This window comes from Pieris rapae, chromosome 13, assembly GCF_905147795.1.
Source record: "Pieris rapae chromosome 13, ilPieRapa1.1, whole genome shotgun sequence".
NCBI lineage: Eukaryota > Metazoa > Arthropoda > Insecta > Lepidoptera > Pieridae > Pieris > Pieris rapae.
In genome coordinates this window covers 6052000-6069510 of record NC_059521.1, presented here as the reverse complement: position 1 = coordinate 6069510, position 17511 = coordinate 6052000, and the positions used below count along the sequence as shown (strand labels likewise).

Sequence of the window (17511 nt, the reverse complement as noted above, 5' to 3'; positions counted from 1 at the left end):
AATAAAAATACAAAAAATGTTTCCTTGTTTTTAATTAAAGAAAACCCTAAAACAAAAATTAACACACGTAAAAATGTAAGTAACTAAATGTGTCAAAATGCTTAATTTTTCATATTAAGATTCCTTTAGCGTTTATACACGTTATGTGTAATATTTAAAAACTATGAACGGACGTATCAAACCAGTGTCTTATAAAAAAATTCATTCCATTACAGGTTTAATTAATATGAATTGATCTAGTTTTAAAATATAACACGTGTTTAATATTATATAATGTATGAGAATTGAATTTTAAATCCTTATATCGCTATAGGCAATTATATAGATGACAATTGACACTTCAATCTTTATCTAAATATATAGTAGACATAGACTAACGCACAAACCCAATAACCTATCTCAATCCATTTTTGAACATCTTAGATAGACATCTTAATCCAAATATTGATAAAATTTTCCAATAACTAATCGACGTATTGTGATAGCCACCTGTCGATACAAACTGCCCATGGTTAGTCGATCGAACTATGTGGTCAATATCCTATCTTAAGATTTAAACTTACACCAGTTTGTAAGATAATTATAAAGCTATTTGATATGTTTTAAACATAGACAGTATATTTTAATATTATTTGTTCGTTTTTATTTATATTGATTATCAAATATGAGTGTAAAGAGATTGCATTTTATCCGTCGCCAACAATAGATTGTCTTTTTAGGGTTTGGTTATTGGGATGCAGATAGGGCATCGATCGACTGTCACGGTCTGATCTCAGATTGTTTTCAATCCGAGATTGTTTTAATTATTGGGTTCGGCCGTTAGAAGATAACAAATGACAGAAGTCGAACTGTAATCCTCCTTTGAGCTTTCAAGGTAGTACTTACAAAAGGATTTCAATTTATTGAAATGCTTTAATTTTGTCTTGATCAAGAGATACAAGTTATACTCAAGGGTTGCTATCTTCGCTGTTCCTCGGAGGCGCCATCACGATACTGTCATCGCTTGAGTAACGTTTAAGCGTTGTGGCACTTGCGTGGCTGTAAATAAGTTATTATTGTATATTATGTATTAACAGTTTTATAATATAACTACCTGACCCGGCAAATATTGTTTTGCCATGTTTTTGTGTCAATTAAAGTTAACAAAAAAAAACATAAGGGATGATTGTAGAGGGGTGAAAATTTAGGGTTGCATGTATTTTTGTATGGTGTATCGTAAAAAAATAAAAACGAAAAATTTTGTCTAAAAAATAAATAAAAAAATTAAGGGGTCCACACTTAACATTTAGGGGGATGAAAAATAGATGTTGTTCAATTCTCAGACCTACCCAATACGCACACAAAATTTCATGAGAATCGGTCGAGCCGTTTCGGAGAAGTTCGGTTACTACACAAGAATTTTATATATTAGATTGAATGATTTGTTTACTATTTCAATATTCTCCTGAAACCAGCCAAGGACAGAGTTTAAATTGAAATATTCGTATTAATACCAGATATACCTGATAAGCGCCAGTGATAAATTGTGATAGATTTAAAAAGTGTGGCGGAAAGTTTTTTGTCAGTTCTTCTCTTCCGTTCTACGGCCTTGATTTGAGAACTGGCAGTAAATGTAAAATTAGAAGCATTTAAATACATTAAATTTATTTTTTTGACATTATGTTACCAACATGAATAAATGATTATGAATTTGATAATTTTCGGTATTTCTATTAAAACTGACCTGTATCTTGTACGTGGACGTGGTGTTGGGGCCAGTCTGGGCAAACGATCTAATCCCAATCCCAAAGTCCCTCCAGACCCAGAACTTGACCCACGACCGGATCCACTTGAACTTTCGGACCAGGTCAACTCTGACATACTAGAAGGGTTTTAGAAATTTTATAATAAAAACTTCTGCTTTGCATCGCGAGTCATTTGAGTGCTGTGAGTGAAAAATTTTACCCCCGATACTGATACAATTTGTAGACATAGACATAACATTTATTAGAAACAAAAACACACACACAAAAACACACAGTATAACAATTTGTCTATAATTTACTAACTCGACAGCAAAAGCATTATATCACTTTGTATAGATTCATCGTATTAAACCAGAAAACGCATAAACACGCAATATAATATTTTTTTCTTCATCCCTTTGCAAATAAATAAACCTTTCAAAACACTATTTACAGGCATAAAAGGCTTTTGATTAATCGAAACACATGAAATGAATAATTAACAAAAATATATATATGTATCTATTTTTATCGAAAGTAATTATTGATTGCCTTTTTATAGATATTACAATATAGTAACCAATTCAAAATAAATACCTTGAGGAAATAGGTGGTAGACGATATGGAGTGTAGAGATCACTGGTCTCCGTGTAAGTCGATGCATGAATTTCTTGTTGATATAATTCGTAGAGTTGACCCAAGTCAGACTGAACTCCAACGCCTGCCTCTATATTAATTCAACAAGATGACGAAATACGCAAAAAGTTTAATTTTTTTTGTGAAGAGCATATTGTTGTCTATAATTTTAATATTGCTACAAATATATATTTACTAGTAATATTAATGCTTATTAATATTAAATCATTAATTTTTTAATACACTTGTTAATAAAATTTTTGTTTCAAATGTTTTTGAACTAAAGCCAAAAATTAATTTTAAAGTTTTTTATATACATATTCATAAAATATTATTTAGTAACCCTTAAATTAGCTTTTACTGTTTCTTGTGTTTAGTTTAGTAATGTTTTAAAAGCTGTTTTAAATGAGTGTTTAAGGTAACGCAGCGTAAGTGGCATTGAGAGTGTCCATAGGCGGCGATTTCACTTAACATCAGGTGAGCCTCCTGCCCGTTTGCCCCCTATTCTATATTAAAAAAAATTCTACGTAGAATATATCACGAGTGTACGTACACATCCACTCCATAACGAGGGTAGACGAACAGTTCTATGTACTCGTCCGAGGCCCGGAGTTGTTTTAACAAGGCTTAAGACTCAAAATTAATCTTAGGAAGGTCTTCAAGATTTTTACTAATTTGAACTGTTTTCTAATAAGAATACCTTCAAGTATCCGTCGTTGCCTGGTAATAATTTCATCAGTGAGTCGCCTTTGGGCATCTCTTCTTTGTAAAGCCAAGTCGCGTCTCCGTAATTCGTGCGCACGCGCAGCTCTTTCGCCTTGCAACGCTAATTTATCTGCTTCTAACTCATGAACTCTGCATACTAGGGATAGCACTTCGCGCTCTGGGCCACTTGTTATGTGGGCTGGTAGTTCCTATAAAATATAGTTCCATAGACTATAGATCGCTCGCCCAGAATAATGTAAATAATAATATTACCTATGTAACGAGACGCGTAAGACAAATGAGCAATTTAATTTAAAAAATAAGAGATAGATAAAGTTCCTGGACACAATTGCAGGGGAGTAGTTAGAATTATTATAAAACTAATATTATTACAGACTAAAAATCCAAATTGTAAAATCACTAGATGAAGATAAAAATAGATTTTTTATTAGTTTGTAACAATATACATAATAATAATTGGACCGATTTCAAACTTATGCCACTGAAATCTTGTTCGAAACAATATAATTATTTCGTTATAAACATAATATATAGATTTGTAAAAAAACTTTTAATTTATACAAGTTAATGTAATTTAAAAAAGGTGGTATATTATTAGTTGTATTTTCTATCTCAGCCGCGGCCATTATTGAAGTACCTTTTCCAACTGGGCCCCACGAAGCCTGACTTGTTCTAAAAGCCTCTCAACTCGATCCCTTTCGGACCTTGCGGCTTCTTGCTCTCTTTCAACCGCGGCTAGTTCAGCCCACGCCTGTTCCACCGCTACTTCCGCTTCCGCCCGCTCGCTGTTCCCGCTTGACATCCCCGTCACACCTCTCATAAATTAATTTCGACTTCAGAATATAAATCATAATAAAAATGTGTAAAAAGGTCGTCGAAGGTAGTGTTCTCTTGTCTCGGAAGTTTCTTATGGTAGGCTGCGCCAGTGCAATATATTAAATATATTAAATTATAAAACATAAAAAACGTTAATCTTTCTTTAAATAATAATATAAATTGTTAGTTTTAACGTAAAAAAATACTTTTAATTAAAAATAAAAATCATTTATCAAACAAGTGATATATAAGTCGATTAACAATCTCGTCTTGAGCGATATCAAATACGTCTAACTTCATATAGATGGTTAGCTCTTGAAGCTACATTTAAGTTTAACTAGAATACTGGCCTAACGTCGGACATTCCGCCTCATTATATAGATATATATATATATATATATATTGATATACAAATACGTAATTAAAGTAAATTACCTATAACTTTGCTGTGTGCTTAGCCGCGAACCGGTTAAACTAATAGGTTTATACAGCCTATTAAAGCGAGCCTCCCAATGTGATATAGCCGCGTGCTGCCTTTCCGCATCCAACGCTAAACCTAAAAGATGACTATCCAGCTCCATAAGCCGTCTGCGCAATCGCATCTGCTGTTTGAAAGTTGAAACTATTGCATCTCGTAATGATTTTAGATTTTCTGTGTTCTCTTCTTTGTCTTTGGTTTCTTCAATTCGTTGATTGTCGTCTATTGTTTTACTGCGGAACATTGCTAAGTAAGTGAAATGTACAACCAAAGAGAATAAAGTTATCGTCTATGGTCTATATCAAATTACAACAAAATAAAAAACGTAAGTAGTAGCAACAAACATTGTGAAGCCAACATAATCGAGCCATTCTAAATTCAAACCGAATTCTAAATTTAAAAAACAAAAGCTGAAATTCATTCAAGGAATCGTGTCGGTTATTATCTATTGTTTACCTCGTACGGTCATCCTTCATTTTGACTTTGAGTCTCGCGATTTCTTCGCGAAGTTCATTAATCACGCTGCGATACTGCGACAAGTGCATTGGAGTTTGAACTAATTCACGTTCAACCTGAAAATTAATTTCTTAATCTATGAACTGATGAAATTTAACCTCTAACCGTTCCTTTAATTACTTTTCCTAGATGAAGATGACCTAACAGTAACGTTTTAAAGATATAAGTGAAATACAAAAAATACTATTGCGTGAGTCAAGTGATTTTTGTGAATTTTTTCGGTATATGTTAAATAAAACACTTTGTTTGAAGCTGGGTAACAACTGACTTTAATCTGTCTTGTAGTTTGATTAAGATATGGGCTTATAACTAATGACCCCACTTCTTCTATAGAAGTGGGGTTGAGACGCTAACAAAAACTATCTTAACTTATCATTATCATCAGGCTTGGGTTCATGAATCTAATTGATACTTCAATACAAGTGTAGTCAACCTTTTGGAAATTATCCGAAACGAGAATGTTCATTTACAATTAATGAGTGTAGAAAAAATATAAGGGCTCATATTGGCTTCAAGTGTGCGATGATTGTTAACATTTTGTTTAAGCTTCTAACTAATTGCCAAAATATACATGTATATTAACTAATGTTACATTACGCATGTACTAAAATGTTATAAAAGCATCATGTGCCACACAACGGTCACACATTTGTCAAATCGACAAAAACGTAGCATGCTTGCAAATACAGTCATAGAGTATAATTTTGTTGAAGACGGCTTTTGATGTCTTTGCCTTATTTTAGAACGATAACAATTTTATCTATGGTCACTAATAAATAACCAGTCTCTGAAAACTTGTCAAATAGCGTATAGCCACGAAAAATAGAAAAATTCTTATGCGAGTACGGTAATATAATAAGGTGTTTGTATAACAACTACAAAATAAACTTTTATAACCTTTAATAATTCAAGGATATTGCTTCGAAGCCATCGGTCATTATGTGCTAATGGCTAGTAAACTGAATTATTAAGTTTTGTTTTTGTGGGATCGTAATGGGGCATGGGAAGGTCATTTCGACAACTTTTTAAGAGGCTTAACTTTTCTAGTAAAAAGATTTTAATCGTTGTGCCATCAAAATTTAAGAAGATAGTCATAATTAAAAATTATCATTATCTTTAACCTTATTGGTGATAGTTGACGCACGTTGCGCGTAATGCAACGTTGAACGCGTTGTATCACGATGCTCTGCTGCGGGAGAAATGTGGGCTATCATCGCCGTACGACACCGCCCGCCCAATACCTCCCGTAAAAGACGTGTTAGCTTCGAATCCCGGTAGTTAACATATCTGTAATATATTTTACAAGTTACAAACCGTCTACAGACAGAAAAATGCGTTGGTCATAATCAAATTTTTTTTTTGTACCTTGGAAGAAATGTCCTTTCGCCGAAAATAATGTATACAGTACACAATCCATATACTAAAAATGCTTATAGTAATCCGCATTTAATAAAGCATTATAACTTTAAATAAAATTAATAAAAAAATATTATATTACGAGGTATGGGACGTACCTTGCACCACCAGAAAGCGCCATGATGCAGTTTCCCAGGGCAAGAAGGGAACGGTTGATATGAGCTCCTTCCAGTCTTCGAGCCTTGGTACCGGCTCGCTCAGAACCAGCAAGGTCAATAAGAAAAAGGCGGCCACGCTGCAGACCAGCTGACACCGATTTGTTTATGGACACACTATTAAATCAAAATATATTCTTGTAGAATCAAAGCTAGTAACACGATACAAAGTCTAAAGGCGAACACTGGTAATATAAAGCCTGCTCAAATGTATTACAGCTAACAAAAAAAAAATGTAATTAAGAGTAATAAATAAGTTTATAATTAATTTTGTAGTGGCTCTTTCAATTGTGATTGAAGGGAGTTTTCGTAAAATAATAAAAATAGTTTTTGAAAATAACTTGAACTGCGCTCCTTGTGTATATGAAACTAAAAGGCTTCTAGGAGATCATTAAAGTGTACACCTAAGAGCATGTACATCAAATAGAAATTAATTTATATCTACATACTAAAACAATGTGTATGCCTAAAAAATACAAGAAAATATGACATCACAAATTTAACACACATACACATCAATTACATTAGATCTTAAGCAATATACCAAAGGAACAAAAGAAACGGCCACAAAATAAACAGAAATAAAACAAAAAACAAATTATTAATAATAACTAATAGTATAAATAATAACTAAAACTAAAAAGATAAAAATAACAGAAATTAAAACTTAAACTACATTAAGATTTAAGAACCTGCAAAACAAACTTACGGAATGTTGGTAGACTGTTGTAAAACACATCAATATTTTCATCAATGTTTGTAATAAAGTTGTAAGAGGAATAATATATAGCTATGTGACAGTTAATATATTGCTAGTATTAACCTTAGAAGAGCATGACCCCTAGATGAGTGTTGATTCGCTTGCGTCGGCTCAGCGGTCCGCGCTCGATCTCCTCTCGCTAAAAGCTCGGCAACATGGGCAGCGTCCGTAGCTCGAATCTATCAACAACTAAACCTTGTACTAGCCGTACACACGTAAACACAGCTCTCGCTCTGGAGTCCTAGGCGATTTTCTGTAAACTTAAGATCGTAAGAGAAGTATTGGCCTGGGGCGTCGTTGCTTAAGCGACTTCATTCCTGAGCGCATTTGACATGAATTTTTCTGAGCGCATTTGACACTAGTTCGGTGATGTAATAGATTATGATTTTTGTATATGTATTCTGTAAAATAAATAAATATTGAATAAAATAATTCGCTCTAATTCTAAATTCAGAATACAATTTGCTATGAGTCTATTACTATATTATGTTCATACTTCTATAAACAGTATAGAAAACCCAACGAGCGAGCAAGACTTGGCTTCTTAGCAATAACTCCTAGTATGTCAGATATACCCTCTATACCTCGCTAAGACCGGCTACCACGGGTGCTCCACTGCCTCCTTCATCCCGCAACTCCAAAGCACCTACACTGGGGTTCAGCAAGTCCCGAATGTTCTCATTATAAATTTCAATGTAGGACATTTTTACCTGCGAAAAACTATTATCTTAAAGTTTTGTTCTGCTAATTATCATGTCTTTATTTATTATAGCAAACTACAGAACATTAAAAGTCTAATCTACAGTTTAAGTTGAAATATATTGTTCTAAAATATATGACAATTAAGAGGCAAATATGACGTAAAATAGAGAAAAAACAAAACCAAAATTAACTTAATTATAACAAAAGAATTACATATTTAAATATAGTTATTTTAGGTATTAGTACAGTACAGTATTAGCCGTGCGTTGCTATCATCCATCAGGTCGTGGTTCTTATAAGTATAAACGAAAAGGATCCGGCTGTGTTCCAATGCCTAGACCGCAAGGTGCCTGATGCTATGTTAGGAGGCGACATCGACCGCCCGCCTTTATTATTTGTATCCTCCGCAAAAACTAACTTCTCAAAAAGGGCACACGATATGTGTGTATTATTAATACAATGTATTGAAATAATTAATGAACTTAGATAGATTAATAGACGTTTATAATTGTCCTTTGACTAAACTGATAAAAGGTCTGCTTCATGTCAGATCCTATGCTATAAGAACTATTTAGTCTTTTTGTAAATATTTTAATATATTACTGTTTAATGTTATGTTGTGTTTTACTATGTGAATGTATTGTTTTGTATGAACATATCTTTTGAAATACGATTTAACAAAGTATGAAAATATAATAAAGTTATATTCGACAAACATATAAACGCATTAGTTTCGAAATAAACAGAACATTAGTCGCGAAAAGCAAATACAATTAACATCTTTTATTGAATTCTATGAGGCATACAGTCGTTTGTTGAAAGCATAAATAACAATCAATATATCATAAGGCGTTATGTATTCGGTGGCTGTTTGCTTATGTAAACACGGAACAACAGTAATAGATGTATATTATTAGGTATAGTAGTAGGCATACTATCATTTGATATTTAAATTATAAAAGGTAATTTATTAAGAATTCAGACATGTTGGATAAACCTTCATCAATTCAAAACTGAAATATTTATTGTGTGGATTCAAAGATTCAATTCCAGATCTCCTTCTAAAATGTATAATTGATGAAGAAACCCGTGACAAATTCAACTATTTGGTACAAATAGTATACCAAAATGTGTTGCATAACTAAAGTTCTTTGTAAATTTACTACTATTGTTTTCTTGATTAATACAAGAATAGGCACTTTCGTGTACCAGGCAAATGTTAATAGGATTACTTACTATTATTGCTCACAAAATGGCCCTGAATATTTAACGAATATACCCTTTGCGATTCAAACGTCGTGACGTCAGCAGATTGGTGAAGGCTATCTTCGATGTGTTAACTCCGTATAGTTACTAAAGTTATAGCGATATTTATAAGATGCGTTTTGACGTTAAATTTATTGGATTTTGACGTACAGGAGCATATGTACTCAGTTGTTTCTGAATCTCACTCATACGTTCCAGTAGCTACGAATTTTCGTATTCTATCTATTTGCGTAGAATATGGTTATTGTACAGCTTGCTATCAGTGGCTGATGTTCTCTATGCATCTTTATGTAGTGTATGTATGAGTAAGTTGCACTAGATAACTAAATATATGAGGGGTGAGATGTGAGAACTTAGCAACGCTACGGACGGTACGGGAGGTCTGCACCAAGAGACCAAATAGTGGTGGATTATCACAAAGCTATCGGTAGGCTCCTCACGATAATTAAGGTTTTAAAGAAATCTTCGCTACTTTGAGAATATGCGAGAAATTATTTAGTATAATTAACCCATATTACAAGGATTATGTAGGACTAAATCAGCATTCCAATTGTAAATAACATTACATTACTAAGATACACTTTTGTATAGATAGTGCAGTAATAATAAATAATAATTCAACGCCAACTGAAATCTCGGAAAGCCTTTCCAGGCCTACATATTGTGTTAAACAGGCGAATAAATCTCATAATCGCTTGCAGATCTTTTGGCAACGTGCCGACACTTTATTTAAATTGTTAACTGGAGCATTTCAGTCAAGACAAGTTTTGTACGATAAACTATATTGTTGACTCGACTGTGATTTGCAAGTTTATATTCATCGTACTTAATATGGTATGAAAGTTTATACCATTTTTAAAAACAATTTGGTAGGTATATTACCTGTGTAATAAAGAAATATATTGAAAAATATACGTATGAGTAAACATGATTTTTACTGCATACTTTATATGATAGTAGGTAAACGTATTTTAACCAATTTCTTAGTCGAAAAATAAACTATCTATATGTTGGCTTTTCTATCGATACTCCGATAGAATTTCCTTTGTGACTTTTTGATAGTGATTTTGTCGTCTGACCTGTCTCTTTTCATGTAATTTCATAGACTGTAAAAAACTAAAGCGATGCTGAAGAAAATCTGCAATTACCATCATAGGCTTCTTAACGATTTATCCGTAACTTACTCTAAATAATAGAGATATAAGTTTAATCACCCTGATCGAAATAATCTATTGTATGCCCCGGCGAGCTTCGTTTCACTATATATGTTTATTTTACTTAGCCTATATTTTTTGTACCAAAATATGGAACTTTTTGCTTTCCTACTTAAAGGCTATTTTTTGCACTTTTCCTGAAAAAAAAGTACGAAATAATACTAAATTAATCCACATCCTTATAATTTCGTATTATTTCGTTTTTTCCCTTCTTTAAATCTTCCTCAGTTCAAGGAATAAATAATAAAAGAGTTACTCGAATTAGAGGTATGGGCAACACATTTGCAGCAACATAGCAAGTGTAGTAATCATCTTTTTCAAGTGATCAAGTAAGTATACATATGTTACACAATTCGATTTTTATGTTAATCATGCAGCATTGACCTTGTACTCAGGGTGTCTACCCACCACCCACTTTACCACCAAAACCACAAAACTTAATCACCCGTACATACCACGCGTTCGACGAATATTACTATCATACATTTCTGGGAAAATATATCTATTAGGCTATTTGAACTGCGATTGTTAAACATTTTACGAATCAATTTAAAAGCAATTGAAAAAAGCTCCACTTACAGCTAAATTTTTGCTTGGATTCATCGATTGTTAATTCTCGAAGAAAAGCACATTGTAAGTACATACTATGTTTTCGCAGCTTCAAAACGCATATAGAATAACCTTACTATACTTAAAATTGTATTGCAAACTTATTTTAATAAATATAATTTAAATTCATATTCAAATCGCTATGAAAGTACATTTTATGAAAGCTGTTGCTATGTTATAAAAGGTAAGATTTATTGTGTCGGTGTTCGCGGGTCAAGGACTTCTCTGTGATTAATATTTTGAGCAAATAATGAAAAAGCTTTTGATGTGAAATTTTACTCCACAAAAGGATGTTTAATAGTTTCAAAATACCGCAGGAAAAAGTATTAAAAAGTCAAATTTCTATCCTGCATTTTATAAAAATATTTAACAGGTTTTTTTTAAATTGGATATGAGGCAAACGGACAGCAGAGCTTTATTATTTATTTATATTTAGTTATTAGATTAGATAGACTCAAATTGCATCTGTTTAGTTAAGAAAAGTCACTTGTAGAATTTTGAATAATATAATATGTTAATTAATATGTTACCTAACCTTATGTTGAAGTGTTAATTGCAAATATAGAAAGACATTTGGAAAGGATACGTTGTTTTTTTAACACGGTCTCATCTCCAGGTAAAAGTTCTCTTTTCTTCTCATTCTCTTAAAAGTTTACAACAAATACTTAAAATAAATTACACAATTTATAGAAGAAAAAGTACAGTTAGACATAATTATATTTATTAGTAACGAATCTATTAATATTGAAATAAGATCAAGGTTTTCTCAAATCCGTGGCACCGAAAGGAACGAGGTCAAACATCGCAAATCTAATGAAAGTGTCGACAAACATTTATTTTCTATAGAAAATCGACGTGCAATTTTACAACTATACAGTGTTTGTAAATAAGTACATGACTTCCAAGGAAAGAGTGATGTTTTAAAATAATTAATTATATGTTGTCTACTTTTGATGTGAATACTAACATTCACTAAATACTAAGATTTTAAATAAACTGTTCAAGTAGATCGCCGTTATCAGCTGATCTTTTCTATGTAGACCACTAAGGAAGTTATTCTTCAAAGTAAACATAGTAATAATAATTAATGATTAATAGAAAATTTAAACAAATTCCGTCCGTTCCATTTTCCATCCCGCTTACCATCTTTACTAGCAATGCCTGTTGGCTTAAAATGGCTGGAACATTGACAGAAACAAGACAGCGATGTATGATGTCGTTGACCGAAGCCTGGCGAGCTAAAATGGCGGTCGTTTTCTCGCCACTCTTTGGACTATGGAGGCCGTGGTTTCCAAGGATACTTCAAAGCCACAGGGACACTTTTGGAGAGTACATATTATGGCCATGCCAAAGCAAAGGCAATACGAAGTTATTTAGGGTAAAAATAGGGTGCCAGTGCTTGGCGAAAGAAAAACAACAAATTTACCAGTCATAGATTATCGTTCATTTAAAAGGTAAAGCAAAAACGTGTCGCTTCACCGTATATTTTGTAGCCTCCATTTATTGGAGTAAATAGAATTTGTAGACATTTTTTTTTTCTTTTTTTTTGTCTTTGATACAAGTCATAGAAGCTAGAGATAGGTGAATTATGTCTATATTAAATGGCTGATGCCAACAAACTAATCTATGACGCCAGTATTGCTGACGTTATTATCTACAACAATTTAATGGAATCTGGATACGATAATTTCAGGCGTTAACGCCGACAGCAGCGCGGCGGTGGGATCACATCTCCAAGAGACTTCGGGAGAGCTGATCCATACGTTAGCCAACGAGTTTCGGTACGCAAATGACATGCAGAAATGGCGCAACTACACTTTGGACCAAGCGAGCTGTTACGCAGAGTAGTTATGTTATAAATAGCCAGCCGAAACCTAAACGCTAATCACTATACAAATTTCGTCATACTGAAAGTCACACATGTATGCAAGTATGACACAAAATCATCAATTACGTTTAATAATAAAAAAGAATACTTACCTCGAACGAATCAGGGTTCTCACTCTTGGCTATCGCACTGAATAAATGGCTTAAGGCACGCGACATCAAACCCGTCATCGTATGCGTTTTGCCAGCCCCCGTAGCGCCATATGCAAATACTGCACCAGCTATTCCATTAAGGGTATCACCAACCAACGGAGCGCATACGGCATCATATACTTCGTCCTAGATTTAATGTCACAATTTCCATATAAATTAATAAAACAAAGAGGTATATAATAATTACGTAACACAATGTTTTATGTGCCAATTTGATGAGGCATTTTTTCGCTGACGACAGCTACAAAGGACTTAGAATGTCTAATGTGTATTCTTTTTTATATTACTACTCGTAATAGGTGTGTTTCATGTCCAATAGTATCTCAGTAAAGATAGGAGTTACAAAAACAACCAAATACAATATTTAGTACAGTCCGCCATTTCGAAAAAAAAAAAATAGGCTGTCCGCGAATATTAAAGTCCCGTTGGTTTCTTATGTAATGTACATAAATATACAATTCATACTAAAAAGATGCCTAGAATGATTTTGAAATAATTTGTGTAAAAATTAAGACTTTTTCAGCAAGCTAATACGTATTAAACTTAAAACTGCTTTTGCTCGTAACAATATAAATATTTTAAAAAAATATTTTTTCGATAATCCGCTACTTAATTCGATGTAACACCTAAATAATCACAATCAGTGTTCATTTAATTATTTAACGTATAGCTTATGGACAACTAAAATGTTCTTTGTTCCAGAGAATCATACATAAACTAGTCCTGCTTTCTGCTCATTTGCTGTTTTTTTATAGAACACGGGGCAAATGAAATTTGCCAAAAATTGAATTTCAACATACCTGCGTGCTACTTTCGCCAAAAACTTTATCATAGACATAATGTTTATCGTTGACGCGACGCTGTCTGAGAACATCGCGGCGACTGTCTGTCTCCTCCTCCAAAACCAACATCTGTAAATAAATCGATACGTACGATTCCTGGTAGAAACACATATAAATTATTTGAGTAGTAAATGTACAGAAAGCACATACGAAGTGACGGGTATCGTTTACAAATTACCATAATTTATTTCATCTGATTTTATTGTAAATAATGTTTTAATTTTTAAATTGTATATTGTGATATCACGTACCACCTAATTACAACTTTAAGTTTCCACATTAATCAATATAATCTATCAGTGACTGGATTCCCCAACGTCAGAATATATTTTAAAATATGGGAGTCATATTTCGCGCTATCTCGTTTTTTAATACTCTCTAAAATTGTGAGAACTAATGACAACATATACAAAATCAATATAGTTAAAGAAAACCCTTGATATTTTTATTATGTTTTGCCGTCCATCACAGTGATCTATGGCGCTGGATAATGAATAAAAAAAGTCATATGTGTTTGTAATACAAAAGTTTGTACGACAAAGTCTGAAACAGTTCTAATACTATATATTGTATAAGACAGTTTTATTGAGACGGTTTTACGTTTAATACGACACCCCAAAGCGGCTATACGCGGCTATATTTCGAAATTTAATTTAAAGAAATGTCCTACACATGTGTGAGACACCAATTTAAAATTATTATTTTAGGTGCATCGTAGTTAAATAAGTGTTTCTTTGTCAATTCAAATACATTATCTCTGTCGGTAATCATTTCCTGAGCTGTAATTATTGACTGAAGGAATCAAAACTTTTACTTGCTGCAATATCAACAAAAAACATGTTTCTTACGCGCAAATAATGTATTTAACTTTTTTTTTAACCAACTATGGAATCTTATCTATTAAAAAATACCTATTTACTATACCTACTGATATTAATCTCTTTATCATTCGCATGACATTGATGATAGTGCTTATAAATTATGATAAAAGTCGTCAGTGACGTCATCACATATCGCCTATACCTCGTCAGCTATGGCTATCGTTTAGCAGTCTATGGAAATATTTCTGCTTAAATTGTCAACATAAAATTCTTAAGTACGACACCTATCTTCAGTGACTTTCATATCTGAGATCGTAGGTTCGAATCCTGTTCTTTGTGTACAGTTAACACTCGCTCGTATGGTGAAGACAAAACATCGTGAGGAAATAGGCATACCCAAGAACGTGTCAGTCACAGAAGGCTGAACACCTCGCCTATAAGAAAAAACAAGTGATCGCGAAACAGATATAGAAATCTTAGCCCAAAGGTTTTACGATATTTTTTTATATTGTATGTTTATATCACATGTGAATAACCAACTAATTACTACTCATGAGTTTTTGATTCAATAACCTGGCCTTTGAGGCAACTACCGTTCCACTAAATATAATTGTTGCTAATTTTACGCAAAAGTGAGGGAGAAATTCTTCATTATCGCTGATATAGACCAGACGCTTTTTCTGATAAAACAATACAGGTGTTTTATTCAAGGAGTACATTGTCTTCACATATAATAAAAAATATATATATATAAATTATATACACAACTAATTTAAACAAATATTGTATATCGTATATTAAATGAATAAGTGTGGAGTTTCTTGCTCATTCTCCACACGAAACTATCTTGTGGAAGGTGTGAATGTAATAAATGAAAAAGTGTGAATAATTTTTATAGTTTATTCAACGTTCTTTTTAGGTGCTCTAATTAGAATTTAAGATCTGACTTTGTAACAAGTAATCTCCGCGCCTTCGTTTTCTAGATAAGTTGCCGATGATGATTAACATCCGACGAATAATAATTATTAAGAGGCATTTGACAAATAGATTTATTTCTAAATCTCTTTACTAAATCCACACCTTCTAAGAATGGATATGGGCGGATAGAGAGTCCCGGAACTATAAGCGAATTTTACAGTGATATATTGTTGATACATTTTTAATAGTTGCATTATTCTAAATATACATAATTATTATATAATAATTGCTATACATTTATTAATTTTGTTTCTCACTTGACTACGAATGAACACAATGACACCATAATTTTTCTCTAGACACAAACTAGCCTATAAAAAGTACGATTAGTTGGATGGTACTAATTTATGTTTTTGGACAAAGACAACAGGGTTTAGAGGCAATGAAATTTTGAATATGTAATAACTGGGAGTATAGTAAGCTCAAAAGTCACCTTATCACTAACAACGTGAACGATTCGGGAGCCTTCATCAGCTCGTAATGGTCTGACTCGCACTGCAACCTGTAAAGAAAAATGTTTTTATCTATTTAAAAGAATATGGTGGAGAGGTGACGGTCTAGTGATGGACTAGCATGCAACTCAAGTCATGCGTACATAACACCAATTTCTTTTTCATGTGGTTAAGGTAGACATTATAAAGCAACTAACTTGTCTTCTAAAAAATGTAAACATTTTTGAAAAGGAATTTAAAGATAAAACCTCAAATACCTTAAACGAATAGGGGTTTTTTGTTACTATTAAAATTAAAGAAGAGAAAATATGAACATACGTACATACTATTTATATTATATATATATGTATGTATATAGGAAATTGGAAAAGTACTCTGTATTAGTTTTATAACTATTGAAGCGGAGACTTCTTTAGTTTCATTGTTATTCGATGAAATTCAATGAAACAAAAAAGCGGCAATAAAAAGAGACAGACACATAAATGCATAAGATTTTACGTGGGAGAATGTGATATAGGAAGCATACAGTATATAAACTTTTCTTTTTTATAGTCGCTTTTTCGTTTTATTGACTTTCTATTTTTTTATAGTCTTGTGACCCCCTCCTGGCGACAAAGCCGAATTCGCCCTTGAATTGAATTGCAGACATGTTTTTTAGTATATTTTTATAATCTTTTAATATGTCGAATACGAGGTATTACATAGGAGCTTTTATTTATTATGTTTTTATGTTTGTATATATGTTTATAATACGTTAAAGAATATAAATAAAAAGCGCTAATACTCACCAGAAGCTTTTCTTCGGTAACCGAACGTCCACTACTAAGTTTATCAGTACCAAAATTTGTTTGGGTCATTGTTAAATATTTAGATTAACGAAATTACTATTAAATTATTTTAAAATATATTTCAATAACTTTAATAATAATAAGTTAAATATTTTCGAACATTTAATAATATTTTTCAGAGAATTTAATTATTAAAACACACGGTCTTCAGTTCCGAACATATTCATGAACTGAACGTGAAGGTGAAACATGTAAATAGAGCCTTAACTTATAATGTTGTTGCTATGGCTGCAGCTTATCACCACAAACTCAGAACTTCCATGCGCAGTTGTAGCAATTAATTTTATGTTTACATAAATTGCGCGAAAATCGTATTGGAGTATACTGTACCTATATATAATATAAGTATAACACACATCTATAATTTTAAATTAGGAATACTAAAATTTAAGATGGATTGTAATAGTTTTACAGATAGTATATTCTTATTTAGATTTTAAAAATCGCTGTAGAGCTTCCTGGGCTTAATGGCTACTAAATACTTAAAGTACAAAAAAAACATTTTTAGTTAG

At 32.4% G+C, this 17511-nt stretch overlaps 1 protein-coding gene across 1 annotated transcript; it reads right to left on the bottom strand.

Moving 5' to 3' along the window:
* Nucleotides 1–621: 621 nt before the first annotated feature.
* On the bottom strand, nt 622–17023 carry LOC110993621 (kinesin-like protein KIF19). The gene is made up of 15 exons (XM_022259956.2): nt 16940–17023; nt 16133–16201; nt 13859–13969; nt 12999–13184; nt 7812–7937; nt 7291–7406; nt 6411–6584; nt 6018–6183; nt 4837–4952; nt 4338–4613; nt 3724–3901; nt 3061–3274; nt 2322–2451; nt 1724–1861; nt 622–1038 (listed from the first exon to the last, which is right to left on the bottom strand). The coding sequence occupies exons 1-15, from the start codon at nt 17006–17008 to the stop codon at nt 948–950; spliced, it is 2160 nt and encodes a 719-aa protein (XP_022115648.1). The 5' UTR covers nt 17009–17023; the 3' UTR covers nt 622–947.
* Between the last annotated feature and the right edge of the window lie 488 nt (nt 17024–17511).